Below are 22,307 nucleotides of genomic sequence, written 5' to 3' on the forward strand. Positions count from 1 at the left end.
TTTCTCTTTGATTTCTCCCCCTTCCCTTTTCGAATGAGTTTCTCGGAAAAAAAAAAAAAACGGCCCTAGGTTTTCTGATTTCTCCCCCTTCACCGATCACCACACTCCGACGATCGGCGTATACGTGACGGCGCCACCTACACAACGTCGCAGCTCCCTCGTGTTGCTCACTTGCCCCACGCCATCGTGAATCGTGACTCGCAGCTCCCCCCGTCGTCTAAGCGACGACGCCACTTCCGCCCCAGCTTGTGTCTTGGACTCTGCCGTAGCCTGTAGATCCCCTTTAACGTCACTGCAGGTATTAGATAATTTAGATTATTAGCTGTAGATTCCCTTCTAGCTCTGTGTATTGAGAATTTGAGATTGATGTGCATGCTATTATGGTTTTGTAATTGATCAAGAACCATATAGAGCCCCTTGATAATTCCTGCAGTGATATTGTATATATACAGTAGATATATACCTGCAGTGATATTTTGAGATTGATCTGCATGATAATTCCTGCAGTGAAATTCCATAAACCCCAATTGCAAATTTCGCTTAATATTTGTGTTCACGATAATTGGTTGCTCTTTTGAATTGCATATGTAAAATTCCTTTGTTTCTGACAACAATAACCTTCCAAAGTATGCAAGAAAATCATGAAATTGAACAGAGATGGATCATTGCATAAAACAGAACATTCACTAACCTATTAGTCTATTACTGAGTCTAGTAAGTGTTTCCCTGGCATTTTCTTGTGAAAATGTAGAATCAACTTCACTATCGTCCTTTCTACTCTGGAATTCATGCTCTTAATTTTTTAATGAGTAAGAATATTCAGTTTCTTCAAGTTTTCAGTCTTGATGCAAATGTGTTAACATCTCACAAAATCGATAACAATTCCTTGAGAAAAAGTAATCACTTTCATGGACTAAAGAAAACTATGTGGGTGTACTGTACCTGTAAGGGTAATGGGCAGATTTTCCAACCATTACCTCAGGCAGGTGGATTCTGAAACGATTTTAGGAAAGACAGACAGGTCAAAACTGAGCCCATGAGCCTATTGACCATTGAGAAGTATTATTAAGTTTATCAGGTATGTATGCTTTTAAGACTTGTATTGGTTTTATTTTGGAATATAGTTATTATATATATATAATTTATTCATATAACGTCTATCCCAAAATGGTACACCGAAATGTACCGGTACCTAAATATTTTGTTCCAGTACCTCAACCGAAACGGGATTTAAAACTTTGATTTCTGGACCAAAATAAAATAAAAGAAAACCACTCCTTCAACCTTGCCACAAAATTTTGACACATGAAATGATTTAAGTCTATATGTTAAGTAAATAAATAAGGTAATTATGATATCTTAAGACCTTGAAAATTATTTTCAATTAAATAATCTAGATTATAAAATACAAAAAAGAATTAAAGATTCTCTATAAAGAGGAATGTAAAATTTTTACCCTTAAGTTATTTTGAGAGGATTCTAATATTTTTTTTTTTTGAAAAAAAAGCCTTTTAACATTTGTGGGTCTCTTGAGTGGCTATATGATGTGTATATTATATACTACACAACTCTACAAGCGAAGCAAGCTGCTTCTATTAAACAGCACAGTCAGAGTCTGGAACTGTACAAAGCAAAACCCGACCTTCAACTCCGGTGAGTTAGTCAACCTGGGTTTATTCGTATTCTGGGTATTTTCCGACGTTATGATTTTGCTCAGTTTCGGTAAAAACAGTCTTGTGCTGTTGCTGGTTACGGTTCTTATTTAAATATAGAAGCAAAGTTCCTTCATTTATGTTTGTCCTAACTCCTAAGTTTTATGTTCCAAGGTTTTGATGCCCTTAGACATTTAGAATGCTCGATAGGGACACCTAAGGTTCGAAGTCCACGCGCTTTTGCTGATGTCTGCTTGTTTGAAGCAAATTATGTAGGCCTAGTGTACGGTTGCCAACTGTTCGTCAAATTGTACTGCACTTTTTCATCACCGGCTTGGTCTTGTTTCCCTTTTGACATGGCTATGGCTTTCTTGCTATAATTGTTTCAAGTTTGTGTTTTTAACTTGAAAGCATTAGTTCTTATATTCTTTGTATAATTGTTGATTTAGTTACTCAAATTCGTTCTGATATCACTTCAGATTAATATTGAGATAAAAAATATAAATGCAATTGGGAGTCTCCCATGTCTGTCTTGTTGAGGTATTTTGGCTGCTTTACCAGTACCATCATTTGGATCCTAGACCGAGCCCTTAAATCAAAAGCTCTGTTCATATTTTAAGAATCCCTCCCAATTTGAGAAAAAAATGAGGTTCTTCACTGTTATAAGCTCTTGTATGCCTTTGTATTTTAACTGCACTGATTTTCGATTTTCAATTTTTTTTTTTTCGTTATCTCGAAATGATCCTACATTTGGCTTTAGTGGTTTATGCAATTTATTATATCCTTCATGACAGGACTTGTCTTGAGCAATGAGACTCGGTTTTGTTTGCTGCATCACTAGCAGATAGTAAACACTTGAAAGAGTCCTCCCTGCTATCGAAATCTTACCATCAAAAGCAGTCATTTCTGTTTCCGATTGACCTCAATGTCTCTCAGAAGACCACCACTGCCTCGTCTTCTACTTAACAAGGTCTCTTGTATGAGGAATGCCCAACAAATCTTGCGACATGTAAATGTCTCCATCCATGATGGTGGGGCGCTCGTGCTAACAGGTGCCAATGGCTCAGGTAAGACTACTTTCCTCCGCATGCTGGCTGGATTTTCTCGGCCTTCTGCAGGTGAGATCCTGTGGAACGGTCATGACATTACAGAGTCAGGAGTATTTCACCAGTACAAGCTTCAGCTCAATTGGCTCTCTCTGAAAGATGCCATCAAAGAGAAGTTTACAGTCTTGGACAATGTCCAGTGGTTCGAGGTACTTGAGGGCAAGCAGGGGAAGTCTTTGCCTGCGCTGGAGCTGATGGGTCTTGGGCGGTTGGCAAATGACAAGGCAAGAATGCTGTCAATGGGCCAGCGGAAAAGGCTGCAACTTGCAAGGTTGCTGGCAATGGATCGGCCAATTTGGTTGCTTGATGAGCCTTCAGTTGCATTAGATGAAGAAGGGGTGAAGTTACTTGAGTATATCATTGCCGAGCACAGGAAGAAGGGTGGGATTGTGATTGTGGCAACACATCTCCCTATTCAAATTGAAGACGCCATGTTTCTGAGGCTGCCACCAAGGTTTCCAAGAAAGATGACATTCGTAGATATGCTTGATCGGACAGACCTCCTATAGCATCCCATTACTAATATTATTGTTTTCACATAAACCCCGAGAAGACACCATGCAGTTGCTTTGTAGTTTGTACCTTTGCAAAGCCTGAGAACTGTGTATTAGAAGTGGGGGTCTGTACCACCATTGAGTTGAGTTCCTTATCTTTTTTTTTTTTTTTTTCATATTACGAATAAAATAGCCTCAATGTGACCAACTCAACTGTTTTCTTCGCATTCAAAGTGATATGAATGCGTCAATTTGGATCAAATGACAACACCTTAATTTCTGGTGTTGACAAGGATCGAATTCCTCCTCTCCATGTATAAAAAAAAAAAAAAAAATGATATGAATGCAATGTATTGTAAGTTGTAACTGATATCTAACTTGATATTGGTGTGCAATTTTAATTAGGAAGCACTTAAAACATCCCATGTATATAAGCCTTCAACATTATTCATGTTCGTTGGTGCTATCAGCAGTAGGCCCAAAATGCCCTCCATCTTTTCCCCATTACACCACCAGCTGCAGGTCGTATGACCAAAATGACCCTTTGACGCTATAAATATGAGTCGAGTTCCCAAGCAGCAAAGAGGGTTCCTTTCACACTCGTTTTGGAGAATGAAGGCGCAGAGGGGGTTCGGTCTAGTGGATGCCCTCTCTCTGTTTTGCCGATGATTTCTTCGACCCTTTCACCGTCCACTTCTTACGCCAGGAAAAGGAAAAAAAGAAAAAAAAAAGAAAACATAAACTCTCTCTCTCTCTCTCTCTCTCTGAATCAAGCTGATTCTTCTTCTAATCTCAATATCCAAACGAGGCCTTAACTCTCTCTCTCTCTCTCTCTGCGATGTGTGTGTGTGTCTGTGTATATATATATATATCTATATGATGTGATGAGGCTGTGACGATGGTTGGATTGTTGTGTAAGAGTGTGAAATCTTCAGGTCTGAGGAAAGGGGTCCGATTTCCATGGCGGGGTGACTCGGATGGCCATTTTTGTGAAGTGTATCACAGAGGCAACTGTTTGTTGCAGCCATGGTTATTGTGCCCCTTTCCTCTGCCTGATCCGGAGCCCATTCTGAGCCTCCTTTTCCTTTCTGCCTGTCTCTCTTTTCCCCCTTTTTTTACTGTATATTCGTAGATCTGGCTATGCTATTTTAAACTTTTTTTTTTCATTGTTTCTTGTTTGGCTACTGAGAAAACTGGGAAAAATAACGGACGGCACTCTCTTTTGTTTTGGATGTAGAGTCTGAGCCTTCTTTTCCCTCATCCTGTCTCTCTTTTCCCCCCTTTTTTACCGTATATTCCTAGATCTGGCTCTTATTTCAAATCTTTTCATTGTTTCTTGTTTGGTTACCGAGAAAACTGGGAAAAGTAACGGACGGCACTCTGTTTTGTTTGTTTTGTATGTAGGGTTTTAACTTTTCTCACCGATTTTTGTCAACCAAAAACTGCTTCAGTGCTAATTAATGAGATTAGAAAATAAAACAAACAAAACTATTTAGTGATTAAGGCAGCCCCTTCCTCAATGCAATTTGAGTTTTTCCTTGGATTTTTTTTTTAAAATAAAAGAAAATACTTGTCAGTTGTCCCCAGATTAAAAGAACTTAAACAGAGTTTAATGGTTGGTATTATTTAATTATCCATAACATTTGAAATTGAACTGTTAAAGAGTCTTCTTGTATTTTGCTTACTCTTGAGTTTCTTTTGAAAACCCCTTAGTTAAAAAAATGACAAGAAGAAAAAAATCTTAAAACCAATGTTTAAAAAAGAAGATAAAAACAGAGAACCCATGATGTTTTCTGGTAATAAGGAAACAACTGGCCTCGCATGATTTGAGTTTTTTAATTGCTGTTGGCACAAAATAGATGTCTTTGACTTTAATATTTTTTTAAAGAGAATTAATATAAAATGAATTTATAAATAGATATAATTTTATAAAATTTGTTAGTTTTATTTTATATTAAAAATAATTTTATAATCTGACGTATTATATCAAGATATATTAATTTATAAGTTTATAAATTATCAATTTGTAAGTTTATCTTTATAATTATTTTGTAATTAAAATATTTTTATTTAAAAGAGAAATATAAACGAGTTAATAATCAATTAATAGTTTCACCTGTCATGTTATTTGTTTGTGAGCAAAAGTTGAATGCATAAAGCAGATAGTAATTCTATGGAGAGAAATGATACTTGCAGTCATGAGCGTGCAGTCGCCGTGCAGTCGCTTTGAAAAAAGTGAATAAATAAGGGATCCACATGAAAAGAAATTAATTTTTTAATAGTAGACCCCACTCTTTTTCAAAGCGACTGCACGGCATTTGCGCATTCCACGACTGTATGTAGCATTACTCTTCTATGGAGGGAAGGAATGGCAAAGTTATGTGTAGTTTCACAGTTTTTTATTAGTTGAGTACCTAAAACATACTTTTAACACATAAGCACAATGATTTTTCTAATACCATCAATTAAACTGTCAGTCCTCGAAGATGGTTTGGGTAGGTTTGGGAGGTGAGATGAGAATTTTATATTTTGTTTTGAAATTTAAAATATTAAGTTTTAATATTATTATTGTTTTGGAATTTGAAAAAGATGTATTGGGATTTGAAAAAGTTAAATTGTTTATTATATTTTATATGAAAATTTAAAAAATGTATAATGATGAGATGAGATGAGATGAAAATTTTATATTTTATTTTTGGCCCCAAACCTGCCCATGAACAAAAGATTGTACTCCACCATCCTCGATTTTATCTCCTGAAAAATGGATCTTTGGTTCCTTGGACAGATTTTCTATACCTTAGCTGTTGCTATTATGATTTTGTTCCTCATGTCATCTGTTTGTTTTATTGCTACGATGAGGAGCGAAATAGATTTAACTAATTCGGTATTCTTAAACCTTTTATTAGTATTCTTGAGATTTTTGGTTTGATTGAGCATTTAATAATTGATATTAGAGTAGTAATCATGTCAGGAGTTTAAGTTACGGAGCGAACATTTACAAATTGGATTAAAATATTTTAATATTATGTATAAACATAGTGTTAAGTTATTAAATATTAATAAATAAATAAAGTTATCAAAAAGAGAAAAGGTTATTACTAGATTAGTGTTGATGGAACGGACTATCCTATTATTAACGTCAAATTCAAAATCATGATAAAATGTTATGATTCTAATAATTAAAAGTTTAACTAAATTAATATTCAATAATCCTGAATTTTGAATAAATGATATTATGCTCTTTAACAATGTGTATAACATATCAACAGTCTGATCGCTTATGAACAGATTTTCTTTGAGAATTTGAAATACATGAGTATCAAATATGAATATTTGGCATTTTATATTTATTTCAAAACAAATAGAGAGCTGTGCTCAACCCAAAGCAACACTGTTGGGAGTTGGGAGGATGAACGGGAAAGAAGGGTAAACATGGAACAAGTCGAAGATAGTGGGAAAAGAATGGGTACTATAAACTGAGGTCCGTGGAACACTCTTAGGGTTCAATCTCATTAGTTTAAGAATGAGGCTCTGCTCTCGGGGAGGCCGCCCGGCGGGCGTTCGCCACTCTCTGAATGACTGCGGAGCCGATGATTTTCTTAATTGCCAAACCTGCCCTTCACTCTGTCTCTGTCTCTGTCTATCTGTCTGTCTGTCTCTGCATTTGCAAGCGAAGTTATGAGGCGGTGATGATGTTTTAGCTTGTGAATCAGACACCGGGAATGGACTGACCCGTTTCTTGGCGGGGCGACTCCGAGGGTCCTGTGTCAAATGGCTATAATGGCCTTTTTTCACAGGCAGCTCTTTGTTGCAGCCATGGCCGGGGATGCCCTGCCCTTTCTCCTTTGTCTGAAGAAAGGCGAATCTGAGCCTCGCTCTCTCTTTTCATCTCGTTCTTTTTTTAGATAGATTGAATATTAAATATTGACTTTCTTTTTTCTTTCTTCCGTAATCTGTACAAATTATTAGCGGTAACTGAATGCAGAGATGCTTTCAGTTATCCAACTTCAATGATATTCCATCAGAGCTGGCCATGGAGACGGCTTTTACATCTCCAATAATGAGTTAAAAATGATATGATTTAATTTTTAAAATCTAAAGCATGACAGATAGCTTTATTAATCTTGACGACATGGGTAAGTCGAATGCATTTCATTTTAGTTATCAAAGAAAAAAAAAGTTAGTACAATGCTATTCGAGGAAGACAGTAGGTGGAGCTGTGAAGTGCATGACTTCAGAAATGGGTATTATTTTCAACTGTTTTTGCAACTGTTTCCCACATTTTCCAGTCATAAAATCCGTGTAAAGATTTGATTTTTACCTCATCTTCTTGTCTTCATGAGGCATTTTATGTCATGTGGGATCGTCTTTTCATATGGGCTGTGAGACATGCGAGATCTAGTAATGTACTTGAATTGGAATGGGATGTGTACAGCTCTAAAATATTTTCTTTCCAGTAAATATCTAGTTTTAAAGATATCAATGACATTCAATTCCATTGGGACCGTGGAATGAGAAATTGTGTGGGCGGAGTAATCGATACAACATCAGATGTGACGATCACAGTTAAGATTTTTCCAAAGAAAAAAGCTTTTGACTCTGTTGGGTATGAATCCCAGTGTTTGTTTACAGTGTTTGAAAGTCAGGAGAAGAAATTACAGTCTACAGCGAATCATAATCGATATAAATATGCCACTCAAATCAAATCTTTTTAATGATATGCAACCTATTTGTCAATGTCTACTACACAATGCAGACTCACGAGTTAAAAAAAAAAAAAAAAAAGGAAAAATAATTAAGAAAAAGTGAAAGTCAAGAGGCAGCAGGGACAAACAATGCCAGATTATACTTGGTCCATCGTCTTAGTATCCCATAAACAAAGCAAGGACCACAATTGAGACCAGAGAGAGACACACGCTGGTAACATTTGCTGGTGCACTTGAAGGTGCTACAGTAGGTGTTGCAGGATCAGGAGTAGCAGCAGCAGTGTCTTTGGCCACAGGAGGAAGAGGTGGGTCCACAACGTCTGAGGCCTCGAGGGGTGGAAGAGGGGCTGCTGCTGGTGGCTGTACTTCAGGAGGAACCAAGGAAAGTAGAGAACCTGCTTGAGCTGGTAAGATGTTGTATTGGGGTTTATCTGTGTTGGTACATGGGCTCCCTGTAGTACCAGAAAATAGCAATACGTGAATCATTTTATTGCATACACCATCTTTTGAACTGAACAACTGAAAAAAATCTGTAAAAGATGTGTCTGGGGAAAAGTATATGATGTACTAGAGTATTATAACATGAAGAAATCCCCCATTTTGAGTATATCTGAAATGAATTTCAATGGCTAACAGTAGTAACTCAAGGTTGGAAATGTAACACTTACTGATGTACTTGCTTGCAGTTCCTGGATATTCAGTTATGATCCCGTCAACTCCAACTCCATCAACAAAAGTAGCTATCTCCATAATAGGGTCTGAGAAATAGTCAAATGCCAGTGTGATGTACTCATTCCTAAGGACATAGACATACACCGAGATATTGGCTTTCTGAAATTCCGCAACAACATTTGTCATAGCCGTGGTGAAGAAATCATTAATCTGAATGATGGATGACCTTGTGATGGCAACTGCATCAGCATACTTCTTGATTTCCTCCACTAGTTGTTTTGGTGCATCACCTATCTTCTCTTCAATCAACAGTACTCTTTTGTAGGTTGGGACATTCTTAAACTTGGACAACACTGAAGTGTCATCGGATTGTATCAAGACTTGCTGAGTGGATTGCTTGTCGAAGGTGGCATTGCTCAAGGCAGTGTTAACAGCACCGACAATGTCAAGCCCCTTCTTTGATGCTAGGTAGGCAGCATTCTGAGAAGGAAATAAACTTTGGAGTTTAAACATGAAGGAGAAGAGTTTCTTTGTAACGTCTGGATTTGGATTGGAATGAATTGAGATTATGAACAACGATGTTTTATAATAACTATCGTTATAGCAGAGTTGAAACGTACCTGAATATTGATCAAAACTCCAGAAACTGCCTTTGCTTTAGCTAACTCCAGAAATTCGGGAAGGGTAGTAAACTTACCAGCATTCTTGTATGCTGGGTTTCTCTGGAAGTCCTGGTACACACTCGCAATTTGTGCTGCAATGTGAAAGTTTTAGGTATAAGTAGGATTTAAAGCTCATGAAACCTGCATTTTTTGAAGTGTATGTAAAAGTTTTGAAGAGATTTACGCTTCAAGGTTTGAATCTCGCTCCATGTAAGGTCAAATGAAAAGACTCCGGCCTTGGATTGAATTTCTGGTACAGTGAGAGACCTGGAAATGAAAGTAGTCATTGCAGTTGTATCTCCGATGAGGTCAGCTGTATCCGAGCAGAAGGCCACTCCATCTTTGGACATCTGAACTGAGCAGTCTATTATGTCTGCACCATCATCTACTGCTTGCTGATAAGCAAGATCAGTGCAGCCAGGATAAATCCCACTTGCTCCATTTTTGGTGATAATTAAAGCTTTTCCTGAAAACGCACAAAATTGTTGTTGACAACTAAAGCTTTTCCTTCATTTCTTGAACATATCTTAGAACGTTTAAAGTTCTCATATCAGCACTCTTGAAAAGATCTAATATACATACCTTTGACGGGCTTGCTTACGTTCTTGTTATTTGCAAAGCATCCTGCACCAAGAAAGAGCAACGCAGGGTCAGACCATAACTCAGAGAACCATTTAAGTACCAAATTATGTACTTGCTCTTTAGATTCACATCAGTATATTTTCATTTTTAATTGGGGTTGCAAGACACATTACATGAAATCTCAAGGGAAATATCGAGAAGGCATGACAGTCAGGTTATCTCACCAATGGCTTCTGATGCTGTAGGAGAGAAGTCTGTAAGCACCCCATCGACAGAGAACTCGGAATTATCAACAAACTGAAGGTATTCGTTTGTTGGATCATAACTATAATTATAGCTTCCAAGAAGATCATTTGCAAAACCAGAAGCATATACTTCTAGTCCTTGTTTGTGAGCATCAGATACTAGGCTAGTAGGAGCGTCCCCCAAATACTTGTTTGCCTTTACTGGCCATATGTATTCTTTGGGGACAAGGATCCCAGATGCAAATGACTTGATTGATGCAAGATCCTGCAGCAGGGAACCGTACTTTTGATTGGTTGTGGGTTCAATCTCATCTGCAGTGAAGACCTGGAAGATGAGCTTTGTCTTGGCTTTGTTCACTTTCCCATTCATGCTCTTCAAGAAGCCGATCTCAGGAGATGAAAGGTAATTGATAACCATAAGTCTCATTGCCTTTTCAACGAATGATGTCGGGCTGTGTTTGTGTTGGTTGTAGAATGAATCATACTGCATTCCACACACCAAAGCGATCTTAGAAAATAAGAATGATGCTTGTGAAAAAGATAGAAGCACTTTTTGACGCAAATGACTCTGCTTAAGATTACCAATAATTAGCTCAGAGAGAGAGAGAGAGAGACCTGAACATTCAACCAAAATTGGGCTGGTTTAATTCCTGTTACATCTTCAATGGTGGATATAGGTGATTGTAAATCGAACAAACTTGGTCGAGAGAGTATTCCCTGGGTCACTGTTATGAAGATCATAACAAAGCAAATAGTGATTAAGTTGTTTCCTGCACAAGTTTTTTAAACATCTGCGTACATGTTATCACAGCAAATTGATTCATCATGCTTCTGCATTTATAAGATGAATGATGTGCACAACAACCATGCTTGCTTTCCAATTGAAAATATGATATATTCCTACCATTTATGTTATTGTTTCAAAAACTTATTTAAGAAAGCCATGCAAAACAAATTGTTCGAAAAAACTTATACTCTAATTCGAGATTGGATTTTCTCAATAAGTTGGTTCTTGAAAAGAAAAGATGGGTACCAATCCGGTTCATTAATGTAACATAGCAAGATATAGAAGAAAGACAAGATGTTTGAGACTTACATGATGCATTGTTGAATAGCTGATCGATTGTGTAATCCAGAGCAAACCACCCATGAACTTGCTTTCCATTTACATCGTAGGTCTTTTGCCCCTTTGGATGTACAAGTGCCATATTGGTTGAATTATCAAGCCTAATATCAGAGAGGCATATACCAATGCCATCTTTTGTTAGTTGCAGATTGCAGAACAAAGCTGTACCTTGCAGACTCAAAGACTGTGCCATTTGATTCGCAAATGAGCTCGACTCAGGAAACAGCCCCGAGAACCCGCCTCGGGCTATTACAAGTGGCTGGTTACCTGCAATCAATGTACAGAAATCCATTGCCAGTGATGAATTTGACCTTCTAAAATCAATTTCTGTAGTTGGAAAAGTACTTCCTTTGAAAGAAATCCGGATCTTGGAACTTACTACTTTGATCCCATTCATACAAAATTATCCAACCTTTTCTCTTTTTAGGAATTAGAATGTACCTTTCTTTTCAACATAGCTCCAAAAACAGATAAAAGCTAATTAGCAAAAATAGAATTATTACCATTTAATGTCAGCCATTTCTGTGATGGTGGAGCCACTGCAGATATCTTCCCTAAAGTTGAATGGATCAACAAAGAAATGAAAAGCAAGCACCTGATCATCTTCTTCTGATGCTGTAATGAATCCAAGAGTTACAGTTGGTCATCTTAAGGAACAACATAATAGGAGAAAACAAAACTAGAACATGATCCATGTACTAAAACTTAAAAATAAATGTTTTGGGGGATTTTTTTGCCTACTTTTCTTTCACAACATGGGTGAATAAATTTTTCAGTTAAAACTAAAATGACATGAAATTACTATCTCATTACATTTAACATCCGTTTTAAAAAAATTACCATATAACTTACCTGCATCTTGCAGGTTATGTGGGGGACACAAAACATTCCCTCTCAAGTTTCAAGTGAAAACTGTCGAGGGAATGTAATGGAAAGGAGAGGACTGATCGAGGCAATGAATACGATTGGATTAACCCCAAAATATCTCTCTAATTTTTTTTCTTCTTTTTATTTTTCTGATGACTGCAGTACAAATTTCCAGCATAAATAAATTGACAAGTATTCTCTATCACAAAGGAAAAACTGTTTTAGCTTTGGAGTTTGAAGTCCTTATTAAATTTGCTATTCTTGTTCCTCCTTTCTAGGTACAAGGTTGTTTTGTAAGAACCGAACCAAACCAAACCATTCACATAGATGCTGTGCTGTTTCGAAAAATGCGGAAATATAGTTGGCAGAGATTCCGGATGGAATAATAAATCATGCCAAATTAAGTTCTGAAACAGAATCCTCTTCATTTTACTTGGGACTGGTTTGAATTCTGAAATGAGATAAGATGATTTTAGATAAAAGATTAAAGTTTAAAAAAATATTATTAGAATATTATTTTTTAATATTATTATTATTTTGTAATTTGAAAAAATTGAATTGAGATTTGAAAATTTTGAATTATTTATTATATTTTGTGTGTTTGAAAAAATTGTAATGATAAGATGAGGTGAGATGAAACACTTTATGAATCCATACTAGGCCTTAAAATAATGTATTTGTTCAGCACAAAACTTAGGCTTCGTTTGGTTACGCAGTTCAAATGAGATGAGATAATTTGTTGAAAGTTAAATAAAATATTGTTAGAATAAAATATTTTAGAATTTGAAAAAATTGAATAGTTTATTATATTTTAAGATGAGATAATTTTATGTATCCAAACTGGGCCTTAAGGTACGTGGAGAAAGATTACTAGCAGCCGGTGAAACTCGTTGAACCAAAAAACAAAATCTCATTCAATGAGAGGAGTGAAAACGCAAGAGAAGGAAGACCTTTTCTTTTGCATAACTCTGTTTTTGACGCACTAAATAGCTAAATTAAGAATCCACACTAGTAATGGCATAAAGAAGCGAGCATAGAGATTTAAATAATGAGTAAATGCAATACATTGGGAGAAATATTTAGGATTAAAAACAAACAAAAATTATCCTAAAAATTTGATAAGAAAAAAAATAAAACAAAGAGTGGAATCAATTATATACGACATAATGTGATGGTCGTACATGAGTTTAATATAATATGAAGTAAATCTTAATTAGTGGTTTAGGTTGTATTATGAGCCAAACCGGGTAAAAAATCCTTCTCGAAGACTTTGCCCCTGGATCCCACGTGGCTTGCTAATGATTGCTTCGACTTGGCCTATCAATCCTAGTTTTCGCTCCATGGCCAAAGTCTCCTTAAAAATTCTTAAAAGATTACAACAAATCTTTGTTAGGTCGGGTCATCAAATTAGACAACCGCAAACACAACCAAACTCCACAAGAAGAAAAGCCTAACAAATCTACCCAAAATGCTTATAAGCATGGTAGAGTTTTGTACTATGTGCTAGTAGTTGACACACAAAATAACAGAGATACGGGAAAAAAAAAATCATCAAATGAAAGTGAAACTAGCTTGCAAAAGAGTCAAACTGCTAAAGGAAAATAATAGCATCCAAGCATAATAACTATGTACGTGTAAATTAGGATTTAGGAGAATAGGAAAGCCAGACTTCAACCAGCGTTTTGCTTTTAAAAGGGGACAAACTATTACGTTTGGGTAATGAGAATACTTTAGAAGTGTTAAGAATATTTGTGAATAGTTATGAGTAGAGATTGAAGTGAGTTTGTAGATCCCATTGAGAGTATTTTGAATTATTTGGATGTGTGAAGTATGTCGAGTTATTGACTTTTGGATAGATAATTGAAAAAAGTGTGGGTCCCATAAATATTATAGTGATTTTATTTTTAGTAATAAATGTTATAGTGATTTTTTAATATTAATAAATATTGTAGTGATTTTATTTTATTTTTATATATAATAATGATAAATATTATAATGATTTTATTTATATATATATAATAGTGATAAATATTATAGTAATGTTATTTTTTATTTATATATTATAGTGATTTTATTTTTTATTTATATTTAATAGTGATAAATATTATAGTGATTTTATTTTTTTATTTATATATAATAGTGATAAATATTATAGTGATTTTTTGAAAGACTTTGATACGAAGATGGTTCATTGCGTTTGACATGTGGAGCATTACTAATAGTACGAGAATACTTAGAAAGTGTTGAGGTATGTTGGCTACCCAAACGTAGTTTTAACTTGAAAGCTTAATTTTTGTTTGAGTGATATCAATCCATCTCAAATTAGTTATTGATAGAATTTATTATTTTTTCAACTTTCCAAAAATGTTAAACTTATCTAAATTTATTTCATACATTTATATATATATATATATATATATCTCAATCTATTTATATTTAATTATATTTCAATGGGACCGACAAAACACTACTATTCACATATTAACTCAGATCATCTGAAATTATCTCAACATTCAAATGCAAACCCTTTCAAAAGATGGCGAGTCGAGAGCCCAGGGGAGTCCTGGACTCTTGGTCCCAAATGACGAGGTATAAAAGAGGGTAGTGTGGACAGTTTTAGCTATTTTTTGTTTATGCGTTTGGATGTTGAACTCATTTCAAATAATTTGTAAATAATAGTGTTTTGTAGATCCTATTGATATGTGTTTGAATGTAAATAAGTTGAGATATATATTTAAATGCATAAAGTAAGTTAAGATGAATTGTTTAACTTTTTTATGAGAAGTTGAAAAAGTAGTAGATTCTATCAATGATTAGTTTGAAATGAATTAGATTGATTTCGACAACCAAACACAGCATATATGTAGTTAATGATCTCCATTTTGAGTCATTTTGTTTGAACTTTGGGTAAAGGTATGATGGTCTAGGTATTGTTCTCCTCCAAGCTTTGATTTCAGCAGTCATAGCTTCAGATGGAGAAAGAAAATGCTTGATGTTATTAAATGAAGATTGTATTTTCAAATATAAAATATTTTTTTAATATTTTTTTCTAATATTTTTTTAATCATTATTCAAATATAAAATTCATAGAATTTTTACAAATTTTAAAATAAAAATTATATTAAAATATTATATTAAAATATTATTATTTTAATTTTATAATATTTTATTCAATTTTTTCTCTTTTATCATTTTCTAAAATTTAATAAGACATCTTATATCAAACTATTTGAGATACTCCATGTCGAAAACGTGACTAACCTGCAAAGACCTGGATTATCTCCATTACGAAGAAAATAAGGATTCCTAGAATCCTTTGCTGAGACATCGAAATTGTTCTTGATGAAGAAGCCATAAGAAACGCGAACCACAGAGTTCAAGAAAGCTCTATACCATGTGAAAACTGAAGAAATTTATAGGCCTAACTCATCTCATAAAATCGGTTGTACAAGAGAGAATTGTTCATTGCTTATAAACATGCCCAAGACCTTGTCCACAGTCAATGTGGGATTATTCCTCAACACCCTCCCTCACGTGCAGGCCAATATTTTTTCTGATCCTTGTCACGGGGTAAGTAGTGTGGGCCCCCATTCGTCCTGTGGCTAGCTCTAATACTATGAAGAAATTTATGGGCCTAACTCATCTCATAAAACCGGTTGTACAAGAGAGGATTGCTCATTACTTATAAACATGTCCAAGACCTTGTCCACAGTCAACGTGGGATTATTTCTCAACAAAAACTTGAGCCGTGTTCTGATATAGCTAGTTTGCACAAACTGGACAGAAGTCAGCTATTTACAACAAACCATGTGAAAAATATATTTCTAACGTTCTAAATCCAAAGCTTCCTTGAGATTATCATGGTCAACCTCCAAGTCTGCAATCTCGATCTCCAAGGTTGAAGAAGAACAACTTTTCTTTTGTGGGTAGAAACTTTTTTCTAAGCTGCCATCATGATCATTATCATCATCGTCAAGGAATCTCTTAGAAAGTTGGATATCCAAGTGGAGATCAGCATCATCATGGAGCACGCCTGGATTGGCTCTAATCTCTTCATGCTTGAATGGCACCATATGGGCTCCACAACTTTTAAAGATCATTGAATATGAATAAATCTGAAACTCAAATTTCAGACTATTCCCCTTCAGGATATTGGGTTCTACAATCAAGTAAAGTAGCCATACGTGATCTAATCCCATCAAATGAGATATTCGTTCTTCACGCAAAGGAGCCTGTGACTGTCCCCTTGGGATAATACTACCATTGATCCTAACTCGAAATGAAAAATTTGGTTCAAGAGGGACCGGATTCTGGGGCTCAAAAACAGCACATAAAAGAACTCCTTTGATATCATTCCAATTGGAAGGCCCATTGATATTCATCTCACATGAATTACCTTTTGATATCTCCTTCCGATGGCTGAACCAGTCTGGAATTTGATCTCCCGGATATATAATACTGAGTGTATTGCTCTGATCAAGATGTCTCTGTCAAACGAATCATGTCATAAGTTTTATCAAAGAAATCAATAAAGCAAGACACATACAGAGAGAGAGAGAAAGAGAGAGAGAGAGAGACCTCAGACAGTGAAGGATTCCCAATATTCATGAGCATTTTGTAGCATCCAGACAAACGAATCCAATATAGCCCTTGTAACTCACATACAACAAATCGGAATTTCTCTAATAATTGTGGAAAACTTTCCAATGATATGCATCCTCCAGCATATATCGCTTCTATAGTTGGTGGAAGTCCTAAAATTCTTTGTAGTTGCTTGCAATCATCCAACCAAAGCTTCCTCAATCCAACAAATCGTTTAAAGCTTGCTGGAATGATAACTATATCACTCCCTGATAGATTTAACTCACGCAATGAGGATGAGCAATTCAATCTTGTCAATAAACTTGATGCTGATAGGACACAGCATCCAAGTTCCAAAAGTCTTAGTGATGGAAATACCATTGAAGAACAGTCATCATTAGATATGCTTGAATTTGTGGAAATTTCATATTCCGTTGCAGACACGATAGATGCCACCTCCTGTCCGATTCTTACAAGTTTTGAACAACCACTGAGCCAAAGATTCTGCAGATGTTGCAACTGATGAATGCTAGTTGGGAGATGTACAAGGTTTTTGCAGCCACTTAGATATAAAGAACGTAGTCGAGTGATATTCTTGATGGATGAAGGCAGCTCTTTTATACCAGTGTGCTCTAATCCAATGTCTATTAAACATTCCATCTTGCACTCTATTTCAGGAAATTTCTCGAGTCTTGAGCAACCTTTAAGTTCAAACAATTTTAGAGATCTCAACTTGAGCCTCGTTGGAAAGCACCTAAGGCTGGAGCATTCCAAAAGATTCATATTCTCAAGCTTATCAAGAAACCCCACATAATCATGAACCTCAACTAAATTTGTACAATGACGGAGAGTCAATTCTTTTAAATTTGGACTTCTTGAAAGATCAGGGATTTTTGTTAGGAATTTACAATAAGAGAAATCCATGGTTGTTAAGTTTTCATGACTCTGTTAAAAGAAATGTTGAGAGATACATTAGTTGTGGGAAGATCAAAACATAATACAAAGAAAAAAACATATATATATATATATATATATATGAATAGTAAATGCACCTTGAATCCCTCCCCAAGTTCCTTGATGGGGCTACTATGCATTCTTAAAATAGTGAGTTTCTCTCCATGAAAATTGGATGGCAAAGATTGTAAAGGATATTCGGGCCAATTAAGTACTCTCAACTCATTAGGGAGATAATTAGGTCCTCCAGAGAAGCATCCATTTTGATTTATAAACAATTTGAGCCTTTTCATCTTCGTGAAGACCTCGGAACTCAAGCGTATCGGGTCTTGTTTAGGCAAATCTACCAATATGGCTTCAATTTTGTTTGTTGCCTAGCAAGAAAATGTATCAAGCTGTGTGCTAGAAGAAATACAGGAAACAAAAATTCTGCATAGTTTAGCAATTGGTAGAATTGTTATTTAGATAATATTCACATGATCCATGCCTTTTTATGTTATCATTTCTGTTTTATGATTTCAGATCTAGATCCTAATCTATGGGAATGCCTAAAAAGCAAGTAACCATATTCAAATATCAAAGTAGATATTTTTTCCAAATTTACTTGTAATCTTCTCACTATTAATGAACACAGCTCAGTAAAAATAATAAAATATACCAATCTTTGAACTAGGAAAAAGGATATTTGTGGATATATATGTATCATGATTGTATTTATTCTTTGTATTTAGAAATAATATTATCATGAAAAAAACAAGATTATATGCAACCCTTACCGTATCTTCTTCTAACACATAACGAACATCTTCGTGAAACCACAATCTACTACGTTTACCAGGTTCTTCTGGTGATTCTTGTCGAACAATTTCTCTGCCCATATCTTGTAACAAGTCATGCATCTCCAAGATGTTATGCCAATCAATAGTTATAAGACACTTGTCTATGAGGATTTTGATACCAATATCTGAAAAGTAGCCACGACTATCCAGTATTTTAATAACATCATCCATGTGCTTTCCTTTAAAGAAGCATGCAATGTCAAGAAAAATAGCCTTCTCATTATCATCCAACCCGTCGTAACTTATTCTAAGTTTTTCTTGAATTCTTTTGCTAGGAAATCTTTTGTACTTGTCTAATGCACTTTTCCATTGATATATACTTTTATCCTTCAGATCCGAACCTAGTACTGTTAAAACTAACGGAATGCCCCCAGCATATCGTATTACATGTTCTGTGAGTTTGGCATAATCGTCGATTGGCTTGTTTCTTTTGAAGGCATGCCAACTAAAGAGTTGAAGAGCTTTATCGTGGTCCAATATCTTCACCTTATATGTTGAAGCAACCCCATGATTAGATAATAAACTTTGATCCCTTGTTGTTATGATGATTCTACTTCCGGAACCAAACCAATCATGTCGTCCAGCTAATTTTTCTAATTGCTCCAATTGATCCACATCATCAAGAATTAAAAGAACCTTTTTGTAGCAAAGCATCTTCTTTATCATGCTGATTCCTTGATCATCGTTGTCAACCGTCAAACTTGGATCTCCTAAGATCTTAGAAAGAAGTGTCTCTTGTAGTTTAACTAGACCACATTCTCGAGTTGAAGTTTCTTTAACGTTTGGAAGGAAACAACTACCCTCAAATTGATAAGCAATCAAGTTATAAATTGCTTTGGCTATAGTTGTCTTACCAATTCCACCAATTCCGAATATTCCTATCATGCGTATGTCATTCATTCCAACATTTAGAAGCAAATCAATCTCTTGTATGCAAGACTCTATTCCAACTTGATATTTGGCAACGTGTAAATGCAAAAGATTTATTACTCTTGAGTTCACCCATTGAATGATTTCATTGATAAACTTAGATTCGTCCCTACCAATACAAAAGAGAAGAGATCAAATCTTTTATGAGGTCAAACATTTTACAGTACTGAAAGATATGAACATGAACTAGCCATTACAAGATTTTCTTTTTTCTTTTTTTTTGTAACAAAATGCTCGATTTTAAGCATAATTTGTTTTCACAATTAATCTTAACTCATCTCATATCTTATTTAATCATTACAATTTTTTCAAATTTTCACAGTACAAAATAAAATAAACAATTTAACTTTTTTAAATATCAAAACAAAAATAATATTAAAAAAATATTTTTTAGTAATATTTTATTCAACTTTCAACTTTTATCTCAACTCATCTCATCTATGAAAACAAACGAAGTAGACTCGCATATGTTAGCCTTATATTTAATATTAACATCAATAATTTCTTGGATTCCATTCTCGACCCAGGAATTACTTGTTATTAGATTGAACTTATCAAGAGCATTAATTTTTCATCTTTCCTAAAAACCAATTGTTGCCAAATAGAAGAAGTTACATAAATGAGGATTCATGTCATTAGATGTATAAGAATGAATTTAGAAGAAAAATCTTGAATGAAAGGGACAAGAGTGGTTAGAAATACCTTTCTTTCTTTAAATGGAACCCTGACAGATTGGCCACTTGTTTTAGGCCTGCCTTCCATTTGTTCACCTTCTCCATGTCATCTTTGAACCTATTTTCATGTTTAATGAATGCTTTTCTGAAACTTCCCTTTTGATTTCGTACTTGTGATGGATCTATATGGTAAAATATAGGGAGAACCATTTGTTGCTTTGTTTCTTTACACTCAAGGATCTTTATCAATTCGTTCAAACACCACGTGGATGATGTATAATTTTTAGAGAGTATAATGATTGAAATCCTTGAATCTTCAATAGCTTTGGAAAGCGCCGATGAAATGTCTACTCCTCTTCGAAGCTCATTGTCTACATAGGTATCGATTCCTCTTAGACGTAAAGCATTGAGTAGATGTGCAGTAAAGTTGTTACGAGTATCATTTCCTCTAAAACTCAAAAATACATCGTAGACGCATCGATCAGGATTGGTTGAAGAAGAGGAAAAGGCCGCTCGTTGGAGATCCATGGAATAATTAGAAGTACCTGTGTATATGTAAGGCTGATTACTGCTAATAGATAAGAGATCGAATTGAAGAACGGCCCCTCCTTGGAAGAACAATATTAATACAAGTTGATCGATCACACGCGTTGAAGCAAAAGACCAGAGAGCAACTTCTTGGAAATTTCCTTTCATAAAATAAACTTCTTTGAATCAACCAGACAGTTGAGCCTCAAGAATTTCTAGCTGTTCTAATGGATGCATGGCCGGAGCGGGGGTGACGGCAACTAGGCATTGACTTCACAAGTCATGATTATTCGATAATGAAATGAGATAGGATAATTTTATATGAATTGAATAAAATATTATTTTTTAATATTATTATTATTTTAAAATTTAAAAAAACTGAATTTTTTATTATATTTTATATGATAATTTAAAAAAATTATAATCATAAAATAAAATAGATATTCAAACGAAATTAGAGAATTCAAAGCGTGAATGTGAAACAGAACCCCTAACAGTTGATGAGCAATTGAAAATGTCAGAAAAAACAATAATATTATAAATTAGGGCAGTTCTCAGACCAAATTAATAATGGAAACGCGATTTATAAGGAAGTCATCTTTGAAAATGTTTGAAGTTTCAACTTCCAGAGTAGTTGAAATGTCATACATGGATTGTCTAAGAAACTCCACCTTGTTTACAAGTTTCTCTCAAGTTTTGACTTTTGTACAATGAATGAGATAAAGAAACATCTTCAAATGCTGCAAATGAAGAAAAAATATAGGTTTTTCCAGCTTTTAAAGTTTAAAGCATATAGAGAAATTAGCAAATAGGGAAATTTCAGATTTATTTATTTTTTTAAAAAAGAATATTTGGAACTGTCTGATGGATGAAAGTATATAGAAAAATAATATTTACAGTTTTAAGATATATAAATTCCACACATTCCTTTTGAAAATTTTGAAAAAAGTGAGTAAATCTCACTGAAATTTACGTAAAAATATTATTTCTTTAGTGGTAGATCTCTTTTTTTTTTCAAAAAGAGTGCGCGGCACATCTTAAGACTGTATTTGACATTAGTCAAACATATATTCACTTCTTTTGTATTAGCATATAATCGTATGTATATTTTTTTTTTTTTAAATTAGCTTTTATACAAAATTTCTAGAAAAGTTTTAAACCCTTGTAGCAATTGTTAAGATTAATTTGTTTATGAGATATCAGCGGCCTGTGGCCTTCTGGAAATCTTTTTATACGAAACAATCTAGAAAGTGACAAGGAAACAAGTTTAATTATCAAAGAATATTCCAAAATATCAACCAACCTGGTCTACTATATTTCTGCAATTATTGCTTGTTCCTCTCAGTTTAGGATCCATAAAAAGACGAAATTTTTTGTTAAGAATTCACTATTATTATATATATATATAGTACTGTTATTGGGCGCCATCACATGGTGCCATGTAGTTAGGGCTGAAAGTTAGTCGGAGAAATCGACCGAACTAAACCAAGAATGAGAGCGGTTGGTCTCGATCCATGAAATAGAAGATTGAAAATTTTCGGTCCAATCCCGTGGTGGAGTTTTTCCACCCTGGATCAGACCAGACCGACCGAATAGTAAAATAAAAAAATAGATGTTCGGTCCGGAAAAAATGATGGATAGAAAACTTCGGTCTATCAGCCCCCCAGACCAGACCAAATCGGACCGATC

General features: G+C 34.8%; 4 protein-coding genes across 4 annotated transcripts; 1 reads left to right on the forward strand and 3 right to left on the reverse strand.

Moving 5' to 3' along the window:
• Positions 1 to 3: 3 nt before the first annotated feature.
• Positions 4 to 3,460, forward strand: LOC109012900 (ABC transporter I family member 1). Its single transcript, XM_018994795.2, has 2 exons — positions 4 to 298; positions 2,447 to 3,460. Exon 2 carries the CDS (start codon positions 2,578 to 2,580, stop codon positions 3,265 to 3,267), a length of 690 nt encoding a protein of 229 aa, XP_018850340.1. The 5' UTR covers positions 4 to 298; positions 2,447 to 2,577; the 3' UTR covers positions 3,268 to 3,460.
• A 3,185-nt stretch (positions 3,461 to 6,645) lies between these two features.
• LOC109012902 (glycerophosphodiester phosphodiesterase GDPDL6-like) lies at positions 6,646 to 12,327 on the reverse strand. Its single transcript, XM_018994798.2, has 10 exons — positions 12,098 to 12,327; positions 11,749 to 11,860; positions 11,216 to 11,512; positions 10,735 to 10,844; positions 10,099 to 10,603; positions 9,875 to 9,916; positions 9,477 to 9,758; positions 9,251 to 9,384; positions 8,627 to 9,110; positions 6,646 to 8,410 (listed from the first exon to the last, which is right to left on the reverse strand). Exons 1-10 carry the CDS (start codon positions 12,131 to 12,133, stop codon positions 8,115 to 8,117), a joined length of 2,298 nt encoding a protein of 765 aa, XP_018850343.1. The 5' UTR covers positions 12,134 to 12,327; the 3' UTR covers positions 6,646 to 8,114.
• Positions 12,328 to 15,834: 3,507 nt separating this feature from the next.
• On the reverse strand, positions 15,835 to 16,735 carry LOC118348792. Its single transcript, XM_035691320.1, has 2 exons — positions 16,691 to 16,735; positions 15,835 to 16,599 (listed from the first exon to the last, which is right to left on the reverse strand). The coding sequence occupies exons 1-2, from the start codon at positions 16,724 to 16,726 to the stop codon at positions 15,937 to 15,939; spliced, it is 699 nt and encodes a 232-aa protein (XP_035547213.1). The 5' UTR covers positions 16,727 to 16,735; the 3' UTR covers positions 15,835 to 15,936.
• A 215-nt stretch (positions 16,736 to 16,950) lies between these two features.
• On the reverse strand, positions 16,951 to 20,618 carry LOC109012971 (TMV resistance protein N-like). Its single transcript, XM_035690809.1, has 5 exons — positions 20,119 to 20,618; positions 18,424 to 19,525; positions 17,746 to 18,021; positions 17,072 to 17,638; positions 16,951 to 16,962 (listed from the first exon to the last, which is right to left on the reverse strand). Exons 1-5 carry the CDS (start codon positions 20,616 to 20,618, stop codon positions 16,951 to 16,953), a joined length of 2,457 nt encoding a protein of 818 aa, XP_035546702.1.
• Between the last annotated feature and the right edge of the window lie 1,689 nt (positions 20,619 to 22,307).

Source organism: Juglans regia, chromosome 6 (genome assembly GCF_001411555.2).
Source record: "Juglans regia cultivar Chandler chromosome 6, Walnut 2.0, whole genome shotgun sequence".
In the NCBI taxonomy this organism is placed as follows: Eukaryota; Viridiplantae; Streptophyta; class Magnoliopsida; order Fagales; family Juglandaceae; genus Juglans; species Juglans regia.